Below are 27,998 nucleotides of genomic sequence, written 5' to 3' on the forward strand. Positions count from 1 at the left end.
GGTTAATATTTTAAATAACCATCACTGGTGAAAATGGTTGGTTAGCACCACTATTACAACCAACCCAACATGCATGTCATACTCAAACGCAATTCCGGTCAACTCCGACCCTAAAGTGTTCCGTTAGCATAATTCTAGAAGGAATAGAAGGTCAGTGACGACAAATGGCATTTAGGACATCTGGGAGCTCGCCAATTAACTATTTACACAAAAACCCAGGGCTGGATAACTCAATCGATGAGTCAAGGAGTGGAAGAAGCTATGCCCTTTTTGAGATATCAATATGATCAACAAAACAATCATTTGTCCACTGTTTTTCATTCTTCTATGCCGAAACGTCTCGGTTCTACCAAGGGTTTCGAACGTACTGGACACTGTTGATTCCTCAAACAGCCTCTATTCTTTTACGATAGACGGTCGGTTCAATACAGTAATGCACAGGTTAATATGGTAAACAAGGGGCGAACAAAGCGTTGGTGCAGTCCCGCACTCATATGGCTTCACTCTCAACGTTTGTATGGTGATCGCAATAAAATAATAGTCATATAATTTATCTTACATTAATTCACATTTACTATACATTAGGAAGAGCACAAAATTAAAACATGGATTTAATGCTGTGAATAGGTGAACGGCGAAAGAGGAACAAAAAGATGAGCAAGGCAACATTACGACTGAGATTATAGCATCTGTTCTCTCAGTAAAAAAAGCAAAACAACAACAACCACCAAACTACAGCAATCGTTTAGCATATAACCACATTTGTATAATATAATAATCCCTGTCTGACAAGGGGCTGTTCACTCAAAAATGACAATTCTGTAATTTACTCAGTCCTCGTGTTGTTCCAAGCTTGTCTGGCTTACGATCTTCCTTCGTTTTTCCACAGAAGAAAACAAGTAAAACGGGTTTGAAACAACATGAGGGCGAGTTAATGACAGAGTTTACATTTTTGGGTGAACTGTCCCATTAAATATAGAGCTTGGGAAAGGACTGCCTCATCCTATGTATAAGAGGTCAAGGGCTGCCCCGTCTCAAAGCCGCTTATGGCCACTATTAACAATATCACGAGCATTTACAAAGATGGGCCTGTTTTTATCACTTTCTGACATATAATCCGATTCATATTCATTAGATTCAGTGACTCAAACCTCGTGAAAGGAACTGAGATGCCGCATGCATCACATTGATGTGAAGGCATGGGAGGAGTTTTGTAACGTTGTATTGCAGAGAGACTCGAGTAGTAGTGTTAAGGCATTGAATCGAGATGCTTTGCAGTGGCAGTCACTATAGTCAGTCTGCATCCTCCCAAATTTCACCTTATTTCACCTCTGGAGTCATCCACAACTAGTAACGGTTGCTAAAAAAGCAAGTTGAATTTTCCTCAGATTTAAATGAACACGCTGAGTCATTAGACCCATAAGCCACACCGGCAACAAAAAACAAAAACACGGTTATTCTCATTCTGAATTATAAGCAGTTTTCTGGCATTAAAAAACCCCAAAGTTTATCAGGGATTGTTTCTGAAAATAATAACCCGACTATATGGACAGAAAGTGTGTGTTTTCCGATACAAAAGAGAACCACAAAAGCAAAGAGAAGGAAAGTTTTACTGACCACTTTGGCTAGAAAAGCAGCCAGATTAACATCAAAGCGGTATGATATCGTAAAAGGAGCAAGCAGCATGACTGGCTGGTGGGTTTGTAGTGGCAGGAGTGCTTTAGAACAAGCAGCTTAAAAACTAGTCAGTGGAACATCACATTCACTCGAAATCTGCGCTGTCCCAGCACCCCATCGCACACATCACTCCCCTTACCTCTGGAAACAGAGCTGCTTATGTCACACTTTCACAAAGTTCACGTGTAAAGGCCATCGTTACGACATTTATTTGCTTATTACTCTCCTGTGCATGTTAAATCACTCCGATAGACGTCAAATGCTAATCGTATACTAAGGCTTGGACCACTTCCTGCAGCGTGAGAACCAACAATCAGCCCACAAATATCCAAACATTGAAAAGAAGTGTCAAGCAGACAGAAATGGGTCGTGTGCTAGCCGCGTTGAGAGTTGAGAGTTGGTGGTGGAAAAAGTTGAGCGACTTTCTCTCCGTCTATATCACACAATGGGCTAGAATTGCGTCTGTCACAGAGGAGGAATACGAGAGGGCACATTCAGAGACTTCCTCGCCTTAACGTCCACCACCAGGGACAAGGTGAATGCTAAATAGGCGAGACGGCAAATGAAGTGCGGAGCTGTTTGATTTGTTCTTTTCTTGTGTGAATATCCCAGAGACGAGACTGAGGAAGCTGATCTGGAGGCGTGTCGCTGCCAAAATTAACATGTGGAAGAAAACACGAACAAAAATAAAAGACAATCCCATAGAGACAACGTGTGCATGCCTCTTCGTTTTCGAACGTAGGTCCCCCTTGAAGCGTTTTGAGGGCTCGCTGTTGTCGGCTTGTAAAATTTCTGTATTTGAACGCTCTAAAAACAAGCAAAGGAACAGGTTTGCGTGGAGACGCCGGAGGTTCATTTGTGTCGTGGCGTGTTCTTCTTCCTCTTCCTCTTGAAGAAACAGCAGCACCTGAGGAAAGATGCACAGGTTAACGTCAGTGATGTCAGTGCAGGAAGTTGATTGGCTGATTATTAACAGCAAGAGATGAAGCTTGTGCCGTCTTACTACACATGTAGGGCTGAACGATATAGCTGACATTATTCACACTCTCGATAGTGTTTGTGTGTTGTCCTTGGAAATTTCTTAAATTAGTTAGTTTTTTTCAACGAAACTGCCTAAAATATTCTAAATGTTTGATGTAAGAACTATAAAATGGTAATCAATTAAGTTAAAAATTAGGTGTTTCCACAGTGTTTTTAGGTAAATACCACAAGGACATTTCATAATTTTCATTTTTAAGCACCACTATAACACACATACATAGTAATAAACAGCAATATTTACTTAAATATTTCATACATGAAAAATACAGAGCACCTTAGATGACAGGGAGGGATTTATTTCTGAAATAGGTTTGCATTCCCTCGCAATAAGTTTCACGAAAATTAACCGACTACAGTAACGGTAGTTGAACTGGTATTTTTAGTCAAACCGAAACCACAAAATTGACTGTTGTTGTACTATGGTAACCGTATTTTAACCATGATATTTGTGGTAAAACTGTAGCAACAATACAGGAAAACCCAAACTATGGTAATAAATCAATCACTGTGCCAAAAAACATGGTTGGGTGTACTATAGTTGGCCCCTATGAAATCAACCAATTTTTCCAAATTCAGTTTTATTTCCCAAATGTTTTCGGTTTTATTTTTTTCTCCGAAATCTGTGTTTTCAATTTTAATTAAATGTAATCATCTCGTTAAAATGACTTCATAGAATTTTAATAAAATTATTTTTCAACAAACGGTAACATTATTTTTATAAAATGAAGTGCTTCTATATAAATACTCGCAGCACAATCCAGAACACAATATTGGAGTTATTTTGTGTCAAATTTAGTGCTGCACATCAGAGCATCACAGTATCAATCAAAGCATTGATTAAAACTTGTTTTTAGTACAACAGCATTCTTGCTTGTGAGATATTGTTTAAATATAATACAATGTTTTTTATTCTTGTGATTCATTTCTACACTGAATATAACATTTTACCATACAGTAGTAGTATGTATATTTCTGTCACAATTTTTCCGTTTCACGGGTCGAGTTAAATTGAGCTTTTATTTTGGCATAATGAAGCAATTTGAGTTTGTCTGTTTTTGACAACAGCTTCACACCTCAGTTCGCTATGTGGCTTAAATGTACTTATTAAACAGCAAAAGGCTGTGATTTAATTATATAAATATATAATCTGAATGTGCTGCATGCCTCAAGCTTAATGCATGCTCCATTGTCTATAATCTATTACAAATACAGAGTGCACGTGATGCTTATGATGAGGTGTGTTCAGTGCATGAGTGGCCGGCTTCACACTTTAAAGCATGCAGCACATTCAGACTATATATTTAATGAAAACTCAGCCTTTTGTGGTTTAATCATCACACTAGGACAAATCATGATTTTAATGGGATTAATTGAGTATTAATCCATTCATTTCATCCCAAATATTTAAAATACTTTGAAATCCTGCGTTTAATAGTCAATTCTGTATTTATGACTGATTTCCGTGATCCCAGCGCAGAAATCATAAGGCCCTACTAAAGATACAAATGTAATGCATTACACAATTTTTTAACTAAGACAAGTAATTGAATTACACCCAACACAGTCACAATGTTTTCTCAATAATTGCCAGCAAAAATCATTGTGATTATACAGTGAGCATTGCATTTATCGTCCAGCCATGTAAACATGCGCAGTGAGAATATAGCTTGCTTAGTAAATCTTATAAGAAAAACTAAACATCAAGCAGTATTTAGGTTATGCTACATATTGTCAGCTTTGTCAAAAACAGGCGTTGGAGTGCATTAGTTGTCCTTACAGACCTAAATGCTTGCTGCATATGAATGCAACAAGTAAAAGTTAACAGAAGGGGAACACATCAGAGTTTGGTTAAAAGCACTGACAACAGAGTGTTAAACAGCAACAACATGACAGAATGGGTCAGGAGGAACAAGGCACATGCAGTGGAAGAGAACAGCTCCAGACTGACACATTGAAAAGTGAAAGACTTCACTAAACATGTTCCTAATGGATGCTGCAAAAGAGCCAGTGTATCTGAGCGTCTGTTGCAAGCAGTCGCTGGCTGTATCGTTTGCATTTACTGAGGTTATTAATGCAGAATCAAGCACGATTCGTACTGAATTTACAGTGTCCTGCAAAGCATTCTCTCATTTTACAGAATTACGTTAACATTTTATTACCTGTAATATTTTTAATTGTAAGGACTGACATTTTTTTAAAACTAATTATGCAAGGCATAATTAACAGGTTGTTGTGAAATAGATTATCACATTTTTAAAAAAATCAATAATTAATGAGTGGTGCATGTAGTTTTAAGATTAACTCCCTCTAGAGATTACATTCCAATTTTAAAAAATTAAATTCCATTTTTTTTTTCAATAATTCAATTACATTTTTTCAAAAATTACATTCCAATTTTTCCAATAATTCCATTTTTTTTTTAAATGAATTCCAATTTCTTTCAAAAAATTTAATTCCAATTTTTTTCAAAAATTTAATTCCAATTTTTTTTCAAACATTAAATTAATTTTTTTTTCAAACATTAAATTAAATTTTGTTTTCAATAATTGATTTTTTTTTTTTTTTCAAAAAATGAATTCCAATTTCTTTCAAAATATGTTATTCAAAATCTATAAAAAAAAAAACTATTCTAAGTTTTAATTTAAAAAGGTAAAAATGCCAATTGTTCTGCTTATACCACCGTTACCACTTTGTTGGTGGTACAAATTCATCTTGGTAATCTCAGGATGACCCGAAAATGCTCTGATATTGTGTAAAGTGATGAACAACTGTAATAATGAAACCTGGAACTACTTCACAGCCATTGAAATCTAATGAACATTCTTGGAATGAAATAAATAAAGGTGTGGTATAAAATGCAAATTGTGTCATATTGTAAAATAATCTTTAAAAAAATAAAAGGAGAAAAATATGCTGTTGTGAGATTGTTAATTCAGTAAAATGAGAGGTTAAAGGCTGCACACTTCTGTAAGAGACACTGGGCAATTAGAGACTTCTCAGAAAACTTCCAATCAACATTAAAGTATTTCACAGTCTCTCCAATCAGACTTTATCTTAAGCCTGCCTCTCTGTTCCGGTTTCTAACTCACAGAGCATGAATAACTACATTTGCCTATAACTGTGTTAGCAGATCTGAGTCTTAATGTAAGCTAGATCTCTTTGGCCACAGTCTAGGCTGGTCCACTCCGCTTTAAGTTTGATGTGGACTGGAGAGAGGGACTCACCACAGGTTGAGCATTTTCACGCAGCTACAGAAGAATGTGAAAAGAGAAAAGACAGAGATTATTACACAGAGGTAAGACGATGAGACAAACTTAATGCTGGCGACATGAGACGAACAAGAAGACTGATATAGAGAGAGAAAGAGACAGACTCAGGGGAGAGCGATAGATCTAAAACGAAACATCTACTCTAATATTATAAAACAGGCATATCCCGTGTTCCAGTTTGTGTAACAAAAATTAAAACCATAGTTCACCTCAAAATGAAAGTTCTGTCTTAATTTACTCGCCCTCATGTTGTTCCAAACCCATTACTTTTTTGGGGAACTACATGATGGTGAGTAAAGGATGACATCTTTTTTCATTTTGAGGTTGAACTATCCCTTTAGAAGTGGAAAGTGTTGGAGAAGGAATGTCTGGAGTTTGAATAAAAGTAGTGTTGTCCTCAGCTCACCAGCCCACTCCTCTACAACATACAGTGAGGAAAATAAGTATTTGAACACCCTGCTATTTTGCAAGTTCTCCCACTTGGAAATCATGGAGGGGTCTGAAATTGTCATCGTAGGTGCATGTCCACTGTGAGAGACATAACCTAAAAAAAAAAAAATCCAGAAATCACAATGTATGATTTTTAACTATTTATTTGTATGATACAGCTGCAAATAAGTATTTGAACACCTGTCTATCAGCTAGAATTCTGACCCTAAAAGACCTGTTAGTCTGCCTTTAAAATGTCCACCTCCACTCCATTTATTATCCTAAATTAGATGCACCTGTTTGAGGTCGATAGCTGCATAAAGACACCTGTCCACCCCATACAATCAGTAAGAATCCAACTACTAACATGGCCAAGACCAAAGAGCTGTCCAAAGACACTAGAGACAAAATTGTACACCTCCACAAGGCTGGAAAGGGCTACGGGGAAATTGCCAAGCAGCTTGGTGAAAAAAGGTCCACTGTTGGAGCAATCATTAGAAAATGGAAGAAGCTAAACATGACTGTCAATCTCCCTCGGACTGGGGCTCCATGCAAGATCTCACCTCGTGGGGTCTCAATGATCCTAAGAAAGGTGAGAAATCAGCCCAGAACTACACGGGAGGAGCTGGTCAATGACCTGAAAAGAGCTGGGACCACCGTTTCCAAGGTTACTGTTGGTAATACACTAAGACGTCATGGTTTGAAATCATGCATAGCACGGAAGGTTCCCCTGCTTAAACCAGCACATGTCAAGGCCCGTCTTAAGTTTGCCAATGACCATTTGGATGATCCAGAGGAGTCATGGGAGAAAGTCATGTGGTCAGATGAGACCAAAATATAACTTTTTGGTCATAATTCCACTAACCGTGTTTGGAGGAAGAAGAATGATGAGTACCATCCCAAGAACACCATCCCTACTGTGAAGCATGGGGGTGGTAGCATCATGCTTTGGGGGTGTTTTTCTGCACATGGGACAGGGCGACTGCACTGTATTAAGGAGAGGATGACCGGGGCCATGTATTGCGAGATTTTGGGGAACAACCTCCTTCCCTCAGTTAGAGCATTGAAGATGGGTCGAGGCTGGGTCTTCCAACATGACAATGACCCGAAGCACACAGCCAGGATAACCAAGGAGTGGCTCTGTAAGAAGCATATCAAGGTTCTGGCGTGGCCTAGCCAGTCTCCAGACCTAAACCCAATAGAGAATCTTTGGAGGGAGCTCAAACTCCGTGTTTCTCAGCGACAGCCCAGAAACCTGACTGATCTAGAGAAGATCTGTGTGGAGGAGTGGGCCAAAATCCCTCCTGCAGTGTGTGCAAACCTGGTGAAAAACTACAGGAAACGTTTGACCTCTGTAATTGCAAACAAAGGCTACTGTACCAAATATTAACATTGATTTTCTCAGGTGTTCAAATACTTATTTGCAGCTGTATCATACAAATAAATAGTTAAAAAATCATACATTGTGATTTCTGGATTTTTTTTTTTTAGATTATGTCTCTCACAGTGGACATGCACCTACGATGACAATTTCAGACCCCTCCATGATTTCTAAGTGGGAGAACTTGCAAAATAGCAGGGTGTTCAAATACTTATTTTCCTCACTGTATGGTACAAGATGTGACACTTCAGTAATTACTGGCTAGACAATTTCCTGCTGATTGGTCAATTGGTCTTGGGCCAGTTTAAATTTCTACTCAGCAATTATCATCAATGCACAATGACAGGGTTATGTAAAAATCGGATTGATATGTGGGGGAAAATAAAAAGTTTTACTTCCTATACTGGATGATCCAACTATTTAATATTTGGGTGTTTCTTCAACTTCAGCACTTTCATGTGTATTGTCAAGGGCCGATGTTTTATATATACACAATATATACGGAGTGTGTGTGTGTATATATATATATATATATATATATATATATATATATATATATATATATATATATTTATTAAGTATAGATGTTACAGTTTTACGCAGACCCAGACTGTCGATATTAAACTATGAAAACCTATTATAAAAATACAAATTATTAGGTTTAAAACTAGAATAATCTAAACAAAGAGTGAAATAGACAAATCGTGTTGGGGAGTAGTTGAATACAAAATATTCCATTACAGTTACAATTTAAATCATTGGTATTTAGAATACAGTTACATTCCAAAAGTATTTTGATTACTGAAGAGATTACTTTGCATTTTATTGTCATTTGTTTCATTTAATATTTAGTCCTTTCAGATGGAAAACATTTATACATATAAATGATGCGATCCAAAGTGCATTTGAACAGCGGTGAAACACTTTCTTATGATGTGTTACATTCATACGAGCAGACAGAGAAGTACGTTTGAAGTAAGTTTAGAGTAGAAGAAATAGAAATAAACCTTGTGTAAACTGTTAGCTTTATGCTAAGCTAAAATGCTATTTCTAGCCATTTTACATGCACATGTTACCAGACACGATCATATATTTTTTTTTCTCCAAATGATAGTTTACTTGTTTATAGAGTAGAAAATAAACAGTCGAGCAGTAATTATTTTTTATAAACTGCACAAGGAGGACTTTAAGACCCCATTTCCACCTGGTATTACGATGCGTCTGATCTGATCACATGTGGTCAGGTGAGACACATGGCTGTTTACACCTGGTCACTTAAATGCATCTCAAGTGACCACTTGTGTTCTGATTTGGAGGGGAGGATCTCATGACAACATACAGTACTGTACGGACAACATATATTTACTGCATGACAATAAAGCGCAACAAAGTCAGAAAAGAGATTTTCTTTTTTTGCGCTGTTTCCCCCAGATGCAGTTGAAATTTAATCTAAGCACAAACGCAACATGTCAAGCAGAGTTATCCATTATTTTAGAGTATTGCCTGTATTAAAGGATCTTCAGGTGTTCGTGCTTGTCATCTGTGTTGATATCAGACACACTAATAGATCCGTGAATCTCTTGTATCTATCAGCTGTATCAGTTATTTCCTTTAAAAGCCGCTTGTTAACGGCAAAGTTTAAACTCTTGTTTTAGTGCAGCAATTGATTGACGGGTGAGGGACGGCGCTTCACTGCTGCCAAGATGCACACAGGACAAATTAGCATTTACACCTCAAATGCAATCTGGACACAATTTTCGTATGTGGTTTCTGTGATCAGATCACAAAATGTTTTAGACCCTGTTTAGACCTTTATTTAGGGCTGAGCTCATGTGATCGGATCAATTTGATTATTATTGTCACATGTGATCGGATCACCTGAAACTCATCTTTATATCAGGTGGAAACTGGGTCTAAGACATCACAGCATCAAAGTATTATACAAATAAAATGTATTTAAATTATGACAAATTACCTAAAAAAGTGTGAAAATATTATCGAATTGTATGTATATAGGATACATAAAAAGTTAGCTATGAAATTAGCTTTAGCAAGACAAAGGAGGCAACTAGTTTATTTAAAAACGTTTCCATCACCTTCATTCCTACCACAGAATTCCATTAAACGCAGTACAGAATTTGAGATGTGCTGGAAATGACATTGTGGTGGGAACTTTCAGAACTTTCAGAAAAATGACTCCATTGATGCGTGTAGATACACTGTTAGACATTAGCAGCTTTCACACATACAGTGTTACCTGGAAAATGTACTGCAATTTTCATGTTAGTTCATGTGTGAATAGGGCTGGGACGGTTACCGCATTACCGCAATACCGCGGTCACGTGACTCCAACCGCGGGTCTGAGCTTGTCACCGTCGTCACCGCAAAAAAACAAAAACAAAAAAAACATTGGCCTGCACATGTGTGCACGTTGTGTCTAATGACATGGATTCATTGATTCTAATGATATGGATTATGTCTAATGATATTAGCCTACATGGATTCAAGGTTTTCTAAACAAAACTTATCAAAATATGGAGCAAATCCGACCTTTCGCGAGTTGGGGAGCGCAATGTTCCATGACACATAATAACATTCCATTTGTATTAGAGATGCGCGGATGGGCTATTATTATTTAATCCGCAACCGCATCACAAAACTCATCTGTCCGCACCAACGTTTTTTGATAAATTTTCAAAACCGCATCCACGGCGCTGACTGTTTTAAGGTCTGAGCGATGCAAGCGCTGCTGCCGCGAGGCTAGAAAGCTCTTGGCTGTTCTAGAAAGGAGACTGATCCAATGCAGCAAAGATATTTTAAAGGCTAAAGTCCCTAGTAGGCTATAGCCTATTGGCTATGTTGTATCCCCAGAATATCAGCAGTGAAGTCCGTTTCCGACTGGCGCACAGGGATAAAAATAAATAAATAAATAGTAACGCACATCGGCAAACCTGACTACTAGGCTACTGTAGCCTAAAATTTTATCATTTTTTTTTAATTTTGTTTAAAATGCATTTTAAGATTTCTATTTATTTCTCATGTCTGTGAGGCAGTAGGCCTAGCCGCCGAGTTTCGGTTCATTTATGAGAGAGCTCACGCACAAGAGATCGCATCGGCGCTTCCACGTCCTGCTGCTGATTATATGTCTGCTATATTTGATTCTTATTTATTAATTCCAGGCAATTAGTTAATGAAAAAGTGATTAAAATTAAGATACAATTTATACAAAACGAAATTTTAAGTTAAAGAAAGGCTTTCTACAAAACAAAACTTAATAAAGTGGTCAAAATCATGTCTGACCCATCTTCAATGCGAATGTATCTGAGAATAATCTTAAATAAGGAAATCTATACAGTGATTAGTTCATGCCAAATTACTGCTTGATGAAAATTTGACTATTTAAAATTGTGCTCGTTTTTTTTCTTCGGATGTAGGTGACTATTTAAAGTCTGTCTATCAAAAGCGACTTCTGATGTGTGCGCCAAAGTCTGTCGGGGGGGGTCCAATGTAATGTATTTAATGCGGTTTACCGCTATACCGCGGGAATATCTTTCTTTTCAACCGCGGTTAGAAAAAATCCATACCGCCCCAGCCCTATGTGTGAACACGAGCCTTTTGAAAATACTGGTAAATCTTTCTCTGGCAATTTCCCTTTATGAACAGTACTTAACATAAGTACCTATAACTGTCCATTTTGATGGTATGTAAGAACAGCACATGTGGTACGTTTACTAGTAAAGGCATCCCAACGATATTCCTGTAATTGACCTGGTTGCATGTGTGAAAGGGGCTATTGTTAGTAGACCAATTAAAAAATAGATATTGAAAACAAAAAAATGTCTTAAAAAGACACTGAAGAAACACCCATACCGTCTCCAACTGGCAGGTACAAACATCAAGGTTCATGACTGTGGCGTTAATTAAATGATATTGGCCATTTAAAAATCTTTTAATAAAGTGTGCGAAAGCCCTTCTGGAGTTTCTCAGAATACTTCAGAATTCCTGCAATATACTATATGAGTCATAACGGCTGCTGGTAATTTTGTATTTTTTGGAGAAGCCACAGTCCCCACCCACTTTCATCCACAATTCCAACTTTGACTAGTTCAGTTTCGATTTTAATGCAAGCCTAATTTTCACTGCTTTGCTTCAAGTGACCATGTTCCGGCATTTTAGGCTGAATCTTTAAATAATGATACCTAACACTGATAATGCAATCTGCACACTGCAATATTCAAGACAAAAGTGAAACATACAGTGTGGGGGATTACAGAAGAAAGACGTCTGCTCAGCATTAACACAGAATAATTGTGTGTTTGTGCGGTCATGTTAATTGATAAAGCACGCTGCACTGTAAGCGCACTTTCCTCAATAAATCAAAGACACGCAGCTTTTTAAGATATCAAAGAACTATCAAGAATAGGTTTTGCCATTATATCAGACAGGATGTTTTATATAGCTGAAACCCAAATGCACAGGAATATCAGGTGCATTAAAAGAAGAGCGTAATTGCCTTTTTGTAACAGGTGAACTCGCTGGCTGCACTTATTATGGATACTTCCTTATACTTTCAAGGAAAATATAAGCTAGACAGCATTATTATTTAAGGCATTAAAGGTACCATAATAGGCATTTGTTTGTTTGTTGTAGGCTAGACTGTCCCTGTTGAGTTTACAGCTCAGCCGATGCACCGAAATGGGATTTATTCTACAGCTGTCATGGGAAACACAGTGCTACACTTCAATATACCTGCAGTATGCACAACACTACAGGGGAACAGATGGCAATGGACCAGTGAGGGCAAATGTGAAGTCATGTACAAAACCCTGAGTGCAACAGTACACCTTGTATCAATAAGACACAAGGCATAGACAGTGGATGGGAGGGTGAAGCTGGGTGCACATACTTGGCCTCATCCACCACCTCCACCTCTGCCTGTGCAGCAATTGGTACATTTGAGTGGGCCGCCAGCGGGTCATCTGCATTCAGTTCACCATTAGTCGAACTCACCACCTGTAGCAGAAAAGCATGAATGAAAACATATCAAAGTCAAATCAGGAGGCATCAATTTGGCCAAATTACATCATTCAGTCTCTGGTCTCAAAGTAATGGGAACAATATAATATTAGTTTATCTGTGCAGGTTAACTACTGCAAAGTGAGGTAAATCACTAGCACTATATTTATGCTAACGATTAAAAAATATATATCCTAAAAAGAAGCTGGTAAAATACTTTGTTCAAACTTTTATTTTGGTTGCTTTTCAAAACTATTCTGCAATGACAATTGATATGGTGTACCAACTATCAAACTACAACTTATGTACAATTGATTGGATCCCAATCTCTAAAGTTTAAAAAAAAAATATTGGCCAGAACAAGATAATCATGTTATCGTTTGATAAACTCAGACGCCGAATAACAAGATCTGTTAATTGGAGTGATGTGGCTCTCATCAGACCCACTAACCTTCAGAATTTGCAACTATACAAACATGGCTCAAAAGGAAGGAATATTTGGAAGCTGTCTTGATGATCAACACGAGAACAAAGCTAATTTTTGCACTATTATGTTCCTGTGCTGTACCAAAAAAGACAACAGGTGTTAATACTAGAGGTCGGCTGATTTAGCCGATAATGGATTAATCTGGCGATAGTTTTGAAATCAGTTTTAAAGAATGTTAAAACACAATTACATAGAGGCTACAGAAGTCCAAAATGAATCAAGTCCCACATTAAGTTTATTGCTCAACCAATATCCCAATAACATCCAGAAAAAAATTCAGATGTGTAATGTGGTACTTTTAACATTAAACAAGCCCAAAACACACAAATGGCTCTTCATTTGAAATGGAGACTTGGCTCCGTTGCAATTCTCTATATTTAAGTATTTACCAAATTAAGCTTTTTAGAGCATATATATTCACCAAATGAAGAGTTTGTTTTTATATTTCACCACATGAGGTTTAATTATTTAATTCACAATAAATAATACTCATATGATATACATATGACTGATAGGGCACGTTTCTATATAGTTGCATTTTTCTTTGCATGCCTTATCTTCAATTTAGATTACTTGATTATCTTATCAAAATAGCGCCGACCACAGAGGAATAAAAAAATAAATGTAAAAAAATTTAAATCATCAACTATAGGCATCGATTTTTGCCGATAACTGATATTCCCTATAAACTATCGGCACAATTAATCGGTAAAACTGATACATCGGTCTACCTCTAGGTAATACAGCAAATTTCATTATCCTGGTCATTTTATCTTATGCCGTTTTTCAATCAACTAGTAAAGGCATCTTTTTCGAGTTCAAACCTCCTGCTTGAAAAACAGCAATAGATCAACACTTGATGTCAGACTTCCAACTTGGGGCGTAAATCTACAACCCGACTTCACAGAGATATACACTCACCTAAAGGATTATTAGGAACACCTGTTCAATTTCTCATTAATGCAATTATCTAATCAACCAATCACATGGCAGTTGCTTCAATGCATTTAGGGGTGTGGTCCTGGTCAAGACAATCTCCTGAACTCCAAACTGAATGTCAGAATGGGAAAGAAAGGTGATTTAAGCCATTTTGAGCGTGGCATGGTTGTTGGTGCCAGACGGGCCGGTCTGAGTATTTCACAATCTGCTCAGTTACTGGGATTTTCACGCACAACCATTTCTAGGGTTTACAAAGAATGGTGTGAAAAGGGAAAAACATCCAGTATGCGGCAGTCCTGTGGGCTGAAAATGCCTTGTTGATGCTAGAGGTCAGAGGAGAATGGGCTGACTGATTCAAGCTGATAGAAGAGCAACTTTGCTTGAAATAACCACTCGTTACAACCGAGGTATGCAGCAAAGCATTTGTGAAGCCACAACACGCACAACCTTGAGGCGGATGGGCTACAACAGCAGAAGACCCCACCGGGTACCACTCATCTCCACTACAAATAGGAAAAAGAGGCTACAATTTGCAAGAGCTCACCAAAATTGGACAGTTGAAGACTGGAAAAATGTTGCCTGGTCTGATGAGTCTCGATTTCTGTTGAGACATTCAGATGGTAGAGTCAGACTTTGGCGTAAACAGAATGAGAACATGGATCCATCATGCCTTGTTACCACTGTGCAGGCTGGTGGTGGTGGTGGTGTAATGGTGTGGGGGATGTTTTCTTGGCACACTTTAGGCCCCTTAGTGCCAATTGGGCATCGTTTAAATGCCACGGCCTACCTGAGCATTGTTTCTGACCATGTCCATCCCTTTATGGCCACCATGTACCCATCCTCTGATGGCTACTTCCAGCAGGATAATGCACCATGTCACAAAGCTCGAATCATTTCAAATTGGTTTCTTGAACATGACAATGAGTTCACTGTACTAAAATGGCCCCCACAGTCACCAGGTCTCAACCCAATAGAGCATCTTTGGGATGTGGTGGAACGGGAGCTTCGTGCCCTGGATGTGCATCCCACAAATCTCCATCAACTGCAAGATGCTATCCTATCAATATGGGCCAACATTTCTAAAGAATGCTTTCAGCACCTTGTTGAATCAATGCCACGTAGAATTAAGGCAGTTCTGAAGGCGAAAGGGGGTCAAACACAGTATTAGTATGGTGTTCCTAATAATCCTTTAGGTGAGTGTATATGTGTATAACATTGCGGCACCCAAGTTATGTTAATGAATCTTTTTTTAAAGCAAATACAATTTTGTGTATTACAAGATAATACATTTGCAGTATGACTATCTACCTCACAATACGATACACATTGCAATACATATGCCACGATTCAATACATCCCAATATTATAATTGAATCGTGATAGTTACAGCTCAAAACTAATTCTGAACTAATGTTTACTGGTGTAACTTACATAAAAACGAGATATATAATGAATTGGTACCCTTTAAAGAATGTGTCGACAAGCGAGACCAAACGTGCGAGAGAAACATGCGTAATAAGTTTCAATCACTTTTGTGCACTCCGCTTCACTTTTGTTTAGTTTTTGTCTCAAAGAATATTAGAAGTTTAGTATACTGGTCTCTGTTCTCCATTTCCAGTTTTATATTTTGCACTTATTTAGATAACCTGCTTCTTCATTAACTGAGCTGTTGGAAATTAGATGAATGCACATATCAAGAACGTTATGCAAAATATGATGCCATATTGTGAGAAAAAGTATTGCAATATATCGATTTGGGATTGTTTTCATCAAAACACTTTCACAAAGACAGGTGTGTAAAATAATTTTTTTATACGTCATCTTCAGATCATCAAAGAATGGGATGCTGTATGTTTGGGTGAGAAGCTTTTCCACCATCAGGCTGAATGTTTAAACCCAAAGTATACTTCGGTTTAGATGAAGACTTAAAGGAACAGTACACACAAAAATGAAAATTCTCTCATCATTTACTCGCCCTCATGCCATCCCAGATGTGTAGGACTTTCTTTCCTCTGCAGAACACAAACAAAGACTTTAGGAAGAATATCTCAGCTCTGTAGGTCCATACAATGTAAGTGAATGGTGAGCAAAATTTTGAAGCTCCAGAAAGCACATCAAAGCTCCATAAAACTAATCCATAAGACTCCAGTGGTTTAATCCATGTTTTCTGAAACAATCAATACTTTTATGCTGCATTTAAGAGATGTTTGGAGCTTCAAAGTTTTGGTCACCATTCACTTGCATTGTACAGACCTACAGAGCTGAGATATTCTATAAAAAACAATCTTCATTTGCGCTCTGCAGAAGAAATGAAGTCATACACATCTGAGATGGCATGAGGGAGACATTTTTGGGTGAACTTCCTTTAACTTCAGCGTGCATTCGTTCAAAGTATAGTCCATTTGACTGTGCTTGGCGCATGCATGCTACGACTGCTATAAGATACTGGACTATTTCTTTTCAAGAGTTTAGACCCATGAAGATGCCTAGTATTCATGTCCAACCAAAGTATAATTTGGGCTTTCCTGTAACTGTTTCACTGCTTTGATGCAAAATCAGGATTAGATTGAACTGACTGGGCAAATGGACAATTGGGAGTCGCCGCAACGTCACTAAAGATGTTCCACCAACACGTCTGAGTACGCTGAACCAACCATGTTGAGAAATCGGTGTTGTGGATGGCTTGTAATCATACTGTGCAAAACCAAGTTTTACTGTAAAATGCTTCTCACCGTGCTCAGAACCATTTGGCCTTAAGGTTAGAAAAGTGGTTTGAGATATCAAATAGGAATTTAATTAAATGCAGCATTACTAAATTAGATCTCTGCATTGTACATACTACTTTACTACGTTCTTTAATCAAGATGAGAGCAGCCAAGAGGGGAACCCATAGAGGAGGAGCTCTACTGTAGGATCTGAGAGCAGGTGTGGGGAGCTGCAGATGATTTAGACATGAGCACAAACAGGAGGAGGCATCGAGCAAGGGGTGAAGCAATACCTGCACTGAGCCTCCGTGCCTGTCCGCTGCCAGGTGGGAGGTCAGATACGAGGAGTTTGTCTGCCGGTTGGGCTGCACCTCCCAAGCTCCTCTGCGGTCGGAGATGGCCGTCTGCGCGGATGGAGAAGGCGGTGAGGGAGGGGCAGTGTGGTGAGTGAGCGCAAGAGGGCGGAGTGAAGCCAGGTGGCATGCAGCACAATGCAGGAATGAAAACCAAAGAGAAACAAAAGAGCCAGTCAAAGCCAGGAAATGGCATTAGTGACTGAGGACCAAACTGTCCGATCAAATCCAAGCAGCACAAAATAAAAAAAGAAAAACACAAAGGAACAGTTCGCCCAAATATGAAAATTCTGTCATGCTGCTCCAAACCCATATGACTTCTTTGTTATGCATAACACTTTTGGCTGAATATCCCAATCCATCTTTTTACTCAAAATGTTTGTTTTGTTCTTGTATGCCTTCCGAAATGTTGGAGAATGATGCATTAGCTACAGGGACTACTTTTATGACACTTTTGGGTCACTATTTGAGTCGCTATCAAATGCTGTTGTATTAAAGGGATCATGACATACCTTTTTTATTATTTTAATATGTTCCTTAAGGTTCACTTATAATATTAGTTAAGTTTTTTGCACAAAAAACAGTCTTATATTTGTTAAGCATGATCATTTTCTACCCTCATTCTGACCCTCTTTCAGAAACACTCGGTTTTGGTGCTGCTTCTCATTTAAGACTTGACAGTAAACGCCCACTGTTATGATTGGCTCTCTGATCTTGACTGAACAGCTCTCTTCTTGCTCACCTCTACTGTGCGGGCTACGGCAGTGATTTAAAGTAAAGTAGGCATTGATATGTTGATGTGGAGGTGTTTTGGCAGCTTGGTTTCAACAAAGGTTTTTAGTTTTTTTTTAGTGATGAGTACGTTTTGAGTTATTGAAACTTACAGTATGTTTTTATAGTACAATGACCTCTTCTATGTCAAAAGATCCCAAAAAATTTTACTGAATTTTAAAAATTTTAAAAATGTGTTCTAAGACAGAAAGTCATGAAGTTTTGGAACGACATGATGGTGAGTATATGCTGACAGAATTTGCATTTTTGTGCGAACTATCCCTTTAAAACAGACAAACTGTTGAATGCCCTGTGGACACCTTGTGTTGTAAATCAGGCATCCAGCATTGAAATTAGACAGTAATATCTGACAGTATAAATGAATAAATTCAATATTTCACTGAACTAAACAAACTTAACTACCCATTTCATTAAAGTGTATCAAATCGGAAGGGCATCATATTGTGTCATTTAACTAATCAACAAGGCCTAAACAGGAAGAGGAACACATTCTGAGATGCAAGACAAGGACAATCAAATATTAAAATAAAAATTGACATCTGAAATCGTATTGTGCAGTGGTATATTTTCAATAAAAGTCCCTGGATACATCGCAATATAAGGAAGATTTGAACCGGGCCAACACAAATCAGATGCATATACGCATTATGACTGCTTTGTGATACTTTTATTACAGTTAACATGAGACACATGTGTAGGCGACACGCACAGTCGGACTAAATGGATAATGCGACTGATGTGTATACTGACTGATAAAAAAGTATTTTCACCGTCTTGCACTTTCATCTCTATTTCTCTGAGCAATTTGCAACTTTGTATTACAGCATTTATCTAATTACTGCCTCCTTTGGATAAATAGCTTCTGTTGTATTCCTCATTTGTACGTCGCTTTGGATAAAAGCATTTGCTAAATGAATAAATGCAAAATGTAAATTGAGGCTGTCAACCCTGGACGCGTTGAAGTGATAGATCTAGAAAAAAATGACGTGCACCGACTATGACCCCATTTCAAACTGGTAATATGATGCGTCTCAGGTGATCCGATCACATGTGGTCAGGTGAGACACATCGCCATTTACAACTGGTCACGTGCATCTCCTGTTCGGATTAGGAGGGTCTCTGTTTCATGACAACATACAGTACGTCAATCACTATATCAGTGTGTTACTGCATGATAATAAACTACGTTTAGTGAATTACCTGTATTAAAGGAGCTTCAGATGTTCGTGCTTGTCATCTGTGTTGATATCAGACACACTAAAGAAGATCCTCGAAGCTCTCGTGATTGGGTATGTATCCGCTTTTTACAATTTTCCGATTGGACGGTTATTTTCTTTTAAAGCCGCTTGTAAACGGCAAAGTTTACACTCTTGTTTTACCGCAGTGGTTGATTGACAGGCAAGGGGCGGTGCTTCACTGCTGCTGGGACGCTTACAGGATGGATAAGCATTTACACCTCAAATGCAATGTGGTCACACACGATTTAGACCACAATCAAACGAGGTTTTGGTGATCCGATCACAAAACGTTTTAGACCCCATTTAGACCTGTATTTAGGGCTGACCACATATGATAGGTTCAATCGAAATGCATCTTAATACCAGGTGGAAACTGGGTCTATCAGCTGTATCATCAAGCACGTGCAGCGTGTCAGATATTAAATGGGCTGTCCACAAACTGTCAGTGCAAAGCAGCATAACGGTCACATCCAGGGTAGACAGCATCATTGATTATAAAGGGAGCAATTTGCTTTTGAAGTGATGCGTTGCACCGCTCACGTCCAGTGTACACTGGGCGTATGACCGATAGTAATAACGATGCTTAGTAATTTGCCACAGCAAATTCCATTAATATTAGCTATTGTAAGCCAAAGTGTTCTAAATAGATCTCCACTTTTCGTCTCTCACAAGACCCATAAGAATATAGACATACACTGAGTTCACACTATTGGAAATAGGGGTAGTTCACCCAAGAATGAAAATTCTGTCAATGTTTACTCACCCCAGTCACCATTCACATTAATTGCATCTTTTTTCCATTTAATCAAAGAGAATGGTGACAGGCTAAAATTCAGCATAATATTCTCCATTTACATTTTATAGTAAAAAGACATTTGAGTTTGAAATAATAACATATGGGTGAGTGATAACATCAGTATCCATTTAGATATATGATGCCAACATGTCTTAACCTTAAATTCTGTCCACTCCAAATTCACTTCCCGGGACTTTCTTTTAAAAGCCAAAATTCTAATTTAGCAAAGGGCAAATTTGTGAGATGTGCAAAGCTACTTTGCACATGCAAACCATAAGAGGCAGAAAAAGCGAGTTACAAAAGCTAGCAAATGAATCAATGTAAAAAATAGGATAAGTGTAAACATTATAGTATTAACTAATTTCTAAACCCAGCATGCACTCTGATGCACGATACATTGAAGCAGAGCATGCTGTAGCAGCCAGTGTGTTGAGTGGGAGCGCAGTGCCACCCTGTCTGATGCTTTCATTTAAAGCTACTGCATTAAAACTCTGAAATCATCTCCACCAACAGCTCGATCCATAAAGTGTGCTGTGATGCAGTAATATTTTGGTCTCATAAAACATGTTCAGGTCACATTTTTACAAATAAAAATAATTATTAAAAAAATCAACATTAATATATTTAGTTTAGTAAAGCATTTGTTGCATAATGTAGATGACCACAAAAATTGATTTCGACTTGTCACTCCTTACTTTAAAATAAAAATGAAAAAAAAAAATTTTTATTCCTTAAAGCTACTTTTACCACTCAAATTCTCATTACTAGAATAAGGCAGGGGGGGAAATTAGCATAAATAAAAGTCAGTACAACAAATACTATGATATATAAATACCTCAATTTTAGCTATATCATTTTTGCACTACTAAAATGAAAAAAGGGATTTATTATTGATGGATCTAATGATCTAATTTGAGTTTTTAAATGGGAATCGGAGTGTGTGTGCACTTTCAAGAGAGCAAAAATACATCTCTGTTTTACGTGTTTCTTTCTCATGTGACACATTATTATTTCTGATCAAGTGAGCAATATTGTCTTCACATGTTGGAGATTAAGAGTTTTGTACTCCATTTCAAGGTCTTCAATGTCACAGGACGATGTTGTGAACCAGTAATTTTCCATCGTCTTTCCTTGGTATAATAGCACTTGTTGAATTTGTACTGGTAAGACAGGCAGACTGGGCATTCAGAAAAACGCAACTGAGATTATTCAATACATTTTATATTCCCTTGCTGCCTTTGCCTAGCTCTTGAGCTGGTAGAAGAGATAAGGGCTAGTTCACCCAAAACTGAAAATTCTCCCATTTACTCACCCTCATGCCATCCCAGATGTCTGTGACTTACTTTCTTCTGCTGAACACAAATGTCGATTTTTAGAAGAATATTTCAGCTCTGTAGGTCCATACAATGCAAGTGAATGGTGACCAGAACTTTGAAGGTTCAAAAAGCACATAAAGGCAGCATAGAATTAATCCCTATGACTCCAGTGGTTTAATCCATGTCTTCTGAAACAATATGACAAGTGTGGGTAAGAAACAGATCCTATCTTTCAGATACTATTAATTATCTTCCCTGTCCAGTAGGTGGCGATATGCACAAAGAATGCAAATTTACAAAAACAAAAGAAGAATGTGAAAGTGGAGATTTATAGTAAAATGGACTTAAATATTGATCCGTTTCCCATCCATACCTATCATATCGCTTCTGAAAATATGGATTTAACCACTGGAGTCTTATGGACTTTTACGCTGCCTTTATTTGCTTTTTGGGCCATCAAAGTTCTGGCCACCATTCACTTGCATTTTATGGACCTACAGAGCTGAAATATTAATCTTAAATCCTTCAATTGTGTTCAGCAGAAGAAAGTATGTCATATACATCTGGGATGGCATGAGGGTGAGTAAATGATGAGAGAATTTTCATTTTTGGGTGAACTATCCCGTTAACATGAGCTATTGATGTTGACTGGTTTTTGATATGAAAGAGAACTGATATTTGGATATCTTCTTATGGAGAGAGAGGTCTAGTGGGAGAATAGATCTAACATTCCTGGCATTGTCGGTCAGAATGGATGATGTAACATTTATTCAGCAGGATGGATGATCTAACATTCAATCTAATATATTGCAATATGTGAGATTTGACATGAAAATAATGTTGTGATGCAGAAAATCCTAATGGTCCCAAGTTCCTGTGGAGCAGGGCTTGTTTACCTGGTTCCTTAAGGGCTGGTGCTGGGAGGGTCGGTCTCTGTGTGCGTGGCTATCACGCGTGATGGCCGATGCCCCTGAGTCCACGTGGACCGACCCCACTGGCGTGGGCTGTGAGAGACACATGAAAACATATTAAACATCAGATTCACAGTCAGAAATGAATCTAACCAGAGACTTAGTGAGCTGCCTTTCTAGATATTTAGACATCATAGGGAGAAAAAAATTCACCCAAGATGGAGTCAAGAGAAATAGTTCAGTCTAATTAAAAAAAGAAAATTATTATTTACCCAATATGTGTGGATTCTGAGCATTTGATGCTTTTAAGAGCATCGCGCTAGCTTAACATGCAAACATCAAATTCTATCTGAATCAATTGTGAGTCTCTTGAGAGCTTAAAGAGCCATTTGTTTGACATGTGAAGTTGCTGTTTTCCTATGTAGAGCATTTCAAAAAGTGGCTGTCTATGTAGGCATTAGACAGCAAGGTAGCTCACTAGGTCCTGGAACACACTTGAGTAGAATGCAGAAAATCTTTCTAAGCAGCAGCAGCCTTTATTTTTGTCACACATTATACATTGAATATCTTTTTTTCGCATATCCCAGCTAAGCTGAGGTCAGAGCACAGGGTCAGCCATGATATGGCGCCCCTGGAGCAGATAGGGTCAAGGGCCTTGCTCAAGGGCCCAACAGTGGCATCTTGGCGGTTGAACCCCTGACCTTCTTGTCAGTAACCCAGAGCCTCAACCGCTGAGCCACCACTGCCCAGAACTGCCCTTCTAAGCAGGTTAACTCACAATCTGTCTGCCAACCCAGTCGTAAGAGTAATCAAAGGTATATCCTTTTCGTTCAAACAACTCCGTAAACAAGGTCCGCAAGTATTCGTAATCCGGCTTCTCAAAGAAATCCAACCGCCTGACATAGCGTAGATAGGTGGCCATCTCCTCTGAAATTACAAATGACGACAAAGTTATAAAAAAATGTATCCTCTATGCGCCATGACAATTATTTGAAATTCACCACTCACATGACAAACCCAAAGAAACTTTCATTAAAAGATAATGATCAATTTAAATAGTTTCAAAGCAGGCAGCTCAGCTTTTTATGCATGCAATGACATTGTCTCTCAACATATTGTATCATAGTTGGCACTCAAATATGTGAATCCACAATAAATCATATTAGATCAATACACAAACAGGCCTTAAACATCAATGAATAATGACATTTAAATGAATAAAATGCTTACAAATGTTTTCTAAACGTTTCAATATTTCATAAAAGTTTGGGCTGTTACAGTTTTACATTTTTGTCATTTTGCACATTATCATAAATTAAAATATATTATTTTCGTTGACAAATTATATGCTATTTTAGTCAGAGAAAAACGGACAAAAATTAATAAAGGCATGACTAAATATTGGCTAATTTTAAAAGGACTACGACCAAAAAAAAAAAAAAAAATGATCGAAAGGAACCAGTTGAGGTGGTTCGGATATCTTTCTAGGATGCAACCCGGACTCCTCCCTGTAGAGGTAGTACGGGCATGTCCATCCAGCAGGACACCCTGGGGCAGACCCACGACCAGCTGGAGAGATTATATTTCTAGGCTGGCCTGGGAATGCCTCGGTATCCTCCCTGGAGAGTGGCTAACTGGCTGGATATCCCTGCTTAGACTGCGATCCAGGGAGGGAGGGATAGATGGATGGATGGATGGATGGATGGATGGATTGATGGATTGGATGGATGGATGGATGGATGGATGGATGGATGGATGGATGGATGGATGAGTTAATAATGACATTTATTTATTTATTAATTTAGTCTTTTTTGTTTAGTCTCTTTTAAGAAAAGACTAACTAGGAACCTGAGATGAGATAATAGATTTATTTATCAGGAATGTATTGAACCGTGAAGTGTAGGCATTCAATTCCAGAGTTGATTTCATGTTGAATATAAGCATAGCTGATATGAGAGAATAAGATGATGTCTTTTCAGGGCACCTCACCAGGAAAGTTCTCACAGAGAACCTCAATGGGAGTGTTTCGTTTTGTGTCCCCAATCTTCTGGTAGCGTTCTTTTAATGTGTCAGCCTGCGAAAGGAAAATCAACATCTCAGTCTTGGCATTCTGATTAACAAAATTATTAATGGTTTGAGATAGAAGGCTGGCTCAACATACTTTTAATCCCTGCCAGGGGAGACTACCTCGGAGGAAATACATGAACATGTGACCCAACGCCTCAAGGTCATCCCTCCGACTTTGCTCTGCAAAATAACAATAAACGGTCAAATCAACACAACATCTAAATTATATACCAACACTTTTATAAGACATTTTGTTTTTTTTCTAGCTTTTTCTCCCCAATTTGGAATGCCCAAATCCCAATGCGCTATAAGTCCTTATGGTTGAGTCGAGACTTGCCTCAATCCGGGTGGCGGAGGACGAATCTCAGTCGCCTCCGCGTCTGAGACCGTCAATCCACGCATCTTATCACGTGGCTTGTTGAGTGCGTTATCGCGGAGACGTAGCACACGTGGAGGCCCACGGTATTCTCCACGGCATCCACGCACAACTCACCAAGTGCCCCAACTGAGAGCGAGAACCACACATTATAGCGACCACGCGGAGGTTACCCCATTTGACTCTTCCCTCCCTGGCCAACGGGCCAATTTGGTTGCTTAGGAGACCCGGCTGGAGTCACTCAGCTCTCCCTGGATTCGAACTCACGACTCCAGGGGTGGTAGTCAGCTGAGCTACCCAGGCCCCCCTATAGGACACTTTCTTAATTGTCAAACGTTAGTGGAACATATGCATAGTTAATGTAATGAACGACACCTGTGGTTACATTAGGACACTTGTGTGAACTTGAGGGGAACCGATTTCATATATCCACTAGAAAAGATCTTGGGACCAGTTGGTTAAAAGTAACAACAAATATAGCTTAGTAATCTAAAAAATTATCTAGCACCATTTGTATACATATGTCACTTGGTTTGATATTTTATTACATAATGCAAAAACATTCATACATTTGTGTCCAAAAACTTCTTAAGCGCCACTGTATACCATCGTACTGAATGATCACCATAATCATATGCCAAGGTATTTACAAGGAAATCCATGGTTTTGGTTCGTGGATTCAAAATGCCACAAAAGAGAGTGGAGATTGTGGCATGCTAAATTCCATGTCAAATTTAAATTCATCCCATTATAGGCGCAGACTAGGGAGGTATCAGATACTTACCCTTCCCCAAGTGAGTGTTAATAGACATGTATCGAGCCGTGCCGGTGAGGCTCTTGTGCTCCCGGTATGGAATGTGTTTTTTGGTTTCTGGGTCGATGTATTCTTTCGCAAGGCCAAAGTCTATAATGTGAATGATGTGCTCCTTCTTGTTTCCTTGTCGGCCGATGAGGAAGTTCTCTGGCTTCACGTCCCTATAGATGAGGTTTTTAGAATGCACATACTCCATGCGGGAAATCTGTGGAAATTCAACACAGGATGCATGTTACACTCACTGACATTGAAAGGCATAAACCAACCAAAGCTATTCATGTGATGCACTGAAAATGAATCAGTTGAGTGAATTAAAGCAGTAATATCATAAGGATGTTCAAATGGTCATTCCTTTTGAGATTTTCCAAAATCGCATTAAATAAAAATGCTTCATATACAATGAAAACATACTGTAAGGTTCCCAGTGCAAATCAAAGCAATAAGCCACAAGAGGCTGTGCAATACAGTGATTTTATCATGTGAAAGGGGTGTTCTCTGGCCCAAAGTTAAGCGAAGTAACTATAACCCTTTATACATGATAAACGACACTGAAAATGGTGGCAACAACAATATGATAATAAACAGTTTAAGTAAAAAAAAACGACTTTTTTAATTTTAAGGGTCAAAGAGGGAGTGGAAAATGATATTATGACTGTTTTAGCACAAAATAACTTTAGTAAAATGATAAGTTGGGATGCACAGATGTATCAGCTGCTGATATTTAATCGGCCCATTATTGACCTAAATAAAACCATTGGTTATAAGCATGAAAATTATATGAAAAACCAATTTTTTTTTTTATAATTAATCAGTAACACGCCTTGTAAAAAACTGTCAATTCAAATGCAAATCCAGAAATAATAAAAGCCACCATAATTAAAAGGGTTGGCACTCCTAAGAACATGTAATATTTAATTTCTATAATTTTTCATTCTCACATTAAAGCTGAGTTGAACAGCGTAGTTTGTTTCTCCAGGCGGAACATGACACAGCCGGCAAGTCTTTCCTGTGTGTGCAGACATGGCTTAATGATGCAAGGATATAAGTCATAAGCCAGTGATTTTGCACCAAATCGAACCCGAAATACAAATAATTTTTATAGGCAAACCGTAGTGAATTGGGGTAAGGTAAGGACATTGTTTTGAACACTGATTGTTGATGTACTCAATCAATAATGGCAATGTGTTCATTTTTACCAAAAAACTTACATAGAGCAGCTTTAATGAGGGAAAAAAAACTGCGTTGCAGACATGTCAGTTGTAAAAGCAGCACGGCTACATGATGAGGAAAACTACCGAAAACATTTTGAAACCAGCAGACTTTGACTTTTATGACATTGGAATGATATCCATTCATTCTGCACGATTGATTGAATTAAAACTGATATTGAAATATGGCCTTGCATGATTACTATACCTTAAAATGTCGCATTTTAAAATATAGTCTGTATTCAGCAATTCAGTCAGCGCTGTGTAAGCATGCGGCGCCCTCTAGCGGTCTAGATGGCATTATCTATAATAACACTACACATAATTTAGAAAGGGGGTTAAAACTTTTTATTTTTCCATGATGTGGTTGACATTTCCATGGAATTGCCCAAAATATGCATAGTATTAATTTGTAATGATTTTATCATTTTAAGTACATACAAGTAAAATGTGAGTTCTGTTGTTTTGAACTGCAAAAGTACCAAATAACCGTTTTCATATCAATCATCATGTTATCATATTTAGTAATTTTTTTGTGTCTTTTGTATTTTCTATTCATCTTTTATTGTGGCTTTCTTTCTTAAAATGTTGGCCTGTCATGTGTTCAACAGATCCAATTCATCAGTATCAAAAATATTCATATCGGTGAATCCCTAAATAAAAGCCTAAGGGAAACCTCAGGGGAATAAAACGAATATAATTTTTAAAAAGGTAGGAATGACCCCTTTAAAAAGGTTGTCCATGCACTCACCAGCTGAATGGCAATCATCAGGACGGTCTTGAGGGAGAATGTTCTGTCACACAAGTCAAAGAGATCTTCAAGACTGGGACCCAGCAGCTCCAGAACCATGGCATTGTATTTCCCACAGGGCCCGAAATAATAGACCTGAGGCAGACCTTCAACTGAAAGAGAGAGATTGAAAGACACAAAACTTTATTACATGATGCATGTAAAAAGTGTAAACTCTTTAATGACCTAATGCTTCCGCTCTCAGTGAAATTGAATCAAAAATTTTATCAAATTAGTTTTACAAATTCTGTCACAAGACCCATTCAAAAAAGTACTTTACCATGGTACAGTGATTGTATCAGATTTTAATACCATGGTACGTTGAAATATATCATTGTACTGAATGATTATCAGGGTTTTCCTTCTTTGAAAATGTTGGTATATTATTATAAT

At 38.0% G+C, this 27,998-nt stretch overlaps 1 protein-coding gene across 2 annotated transcripts in view; it reads right to left on the reverse strand.

Annotated features, from left to right (window-relative positions):
- LOC127657877 (casein kinase I-like) overlaps nucleotides 1-27,998 on the reverse strand; it is a 72,607-nt gene that overhangs the window by 1,879 nt on the left and 42,730 nt on the right. The window contains exons 5-13 of one of the 2 annotated variants that reach the window (XM_052146834.1): nucleotides 27,567-27,718; nucleotides 25,578-25,812; nucleotides 24,512-24,597; nucleotides 24,340-24,424; nucleotides 23,129-23,277; nucleotides 22,336-22,443; nucleotides 17,238-17,348; nucleotides 12,704-12,810; nucleotides 1-2,584 (exon numbers count right to left, since the gene is read on the reverse strand). The exon at nucleotides 1-2,584 is cut by the window's left edge and continues 1,879 nt beyond it. In XM_052146834.1, coding sequence (XP_052002794.1) covers nucleotides 2,530-2,584; nucleotides 12,704-12,810; nucleotides 17,238-17,348; nucleotides 22,336-22,443; nucleotides 23,129-23,277; nucleotides 24,340-24,424; nucleotides 24,512-24,597; nucleotides 25,578-25,812; nucleotides 27,567-27,718 — 1,088 coding nt within the window. In that variant the 3' untranslated portion in view covers nucleotides 1-2,529. The remainder of the gene's footprint in view (nucleotides 2,585-12,703; nucleotides 12,811-17,237; nucleotides 17,349-22,335; nucleotides 22,444-23,128; nucleotides 23,278-24,339; nucleotides 24,425-24,511; nucleotides 24,598-25,577; nucleotides 25,813-27,566; nucleotides 27,719-27,998) is intronic. The other variant, XM_052146843.1, reaches the window with a different exon arrangement.

This window comes from Xyrauchen texanus, chromosome 2 (assembly GCF_025860055.1).
Source record: "Xyrauchen texanus isolate HMW12.3.18 chromosome 2, RBS_HiC_50CHRs, whole genome shotgun sequence".
In the NCBI taxonomy this organism is placed as follows: Eukaryota; Metazoa; Chordata; class Actinopteri; order Cypriniformes; family Catostomidae; genus Xyrauchen; species Xyrauchen texanus.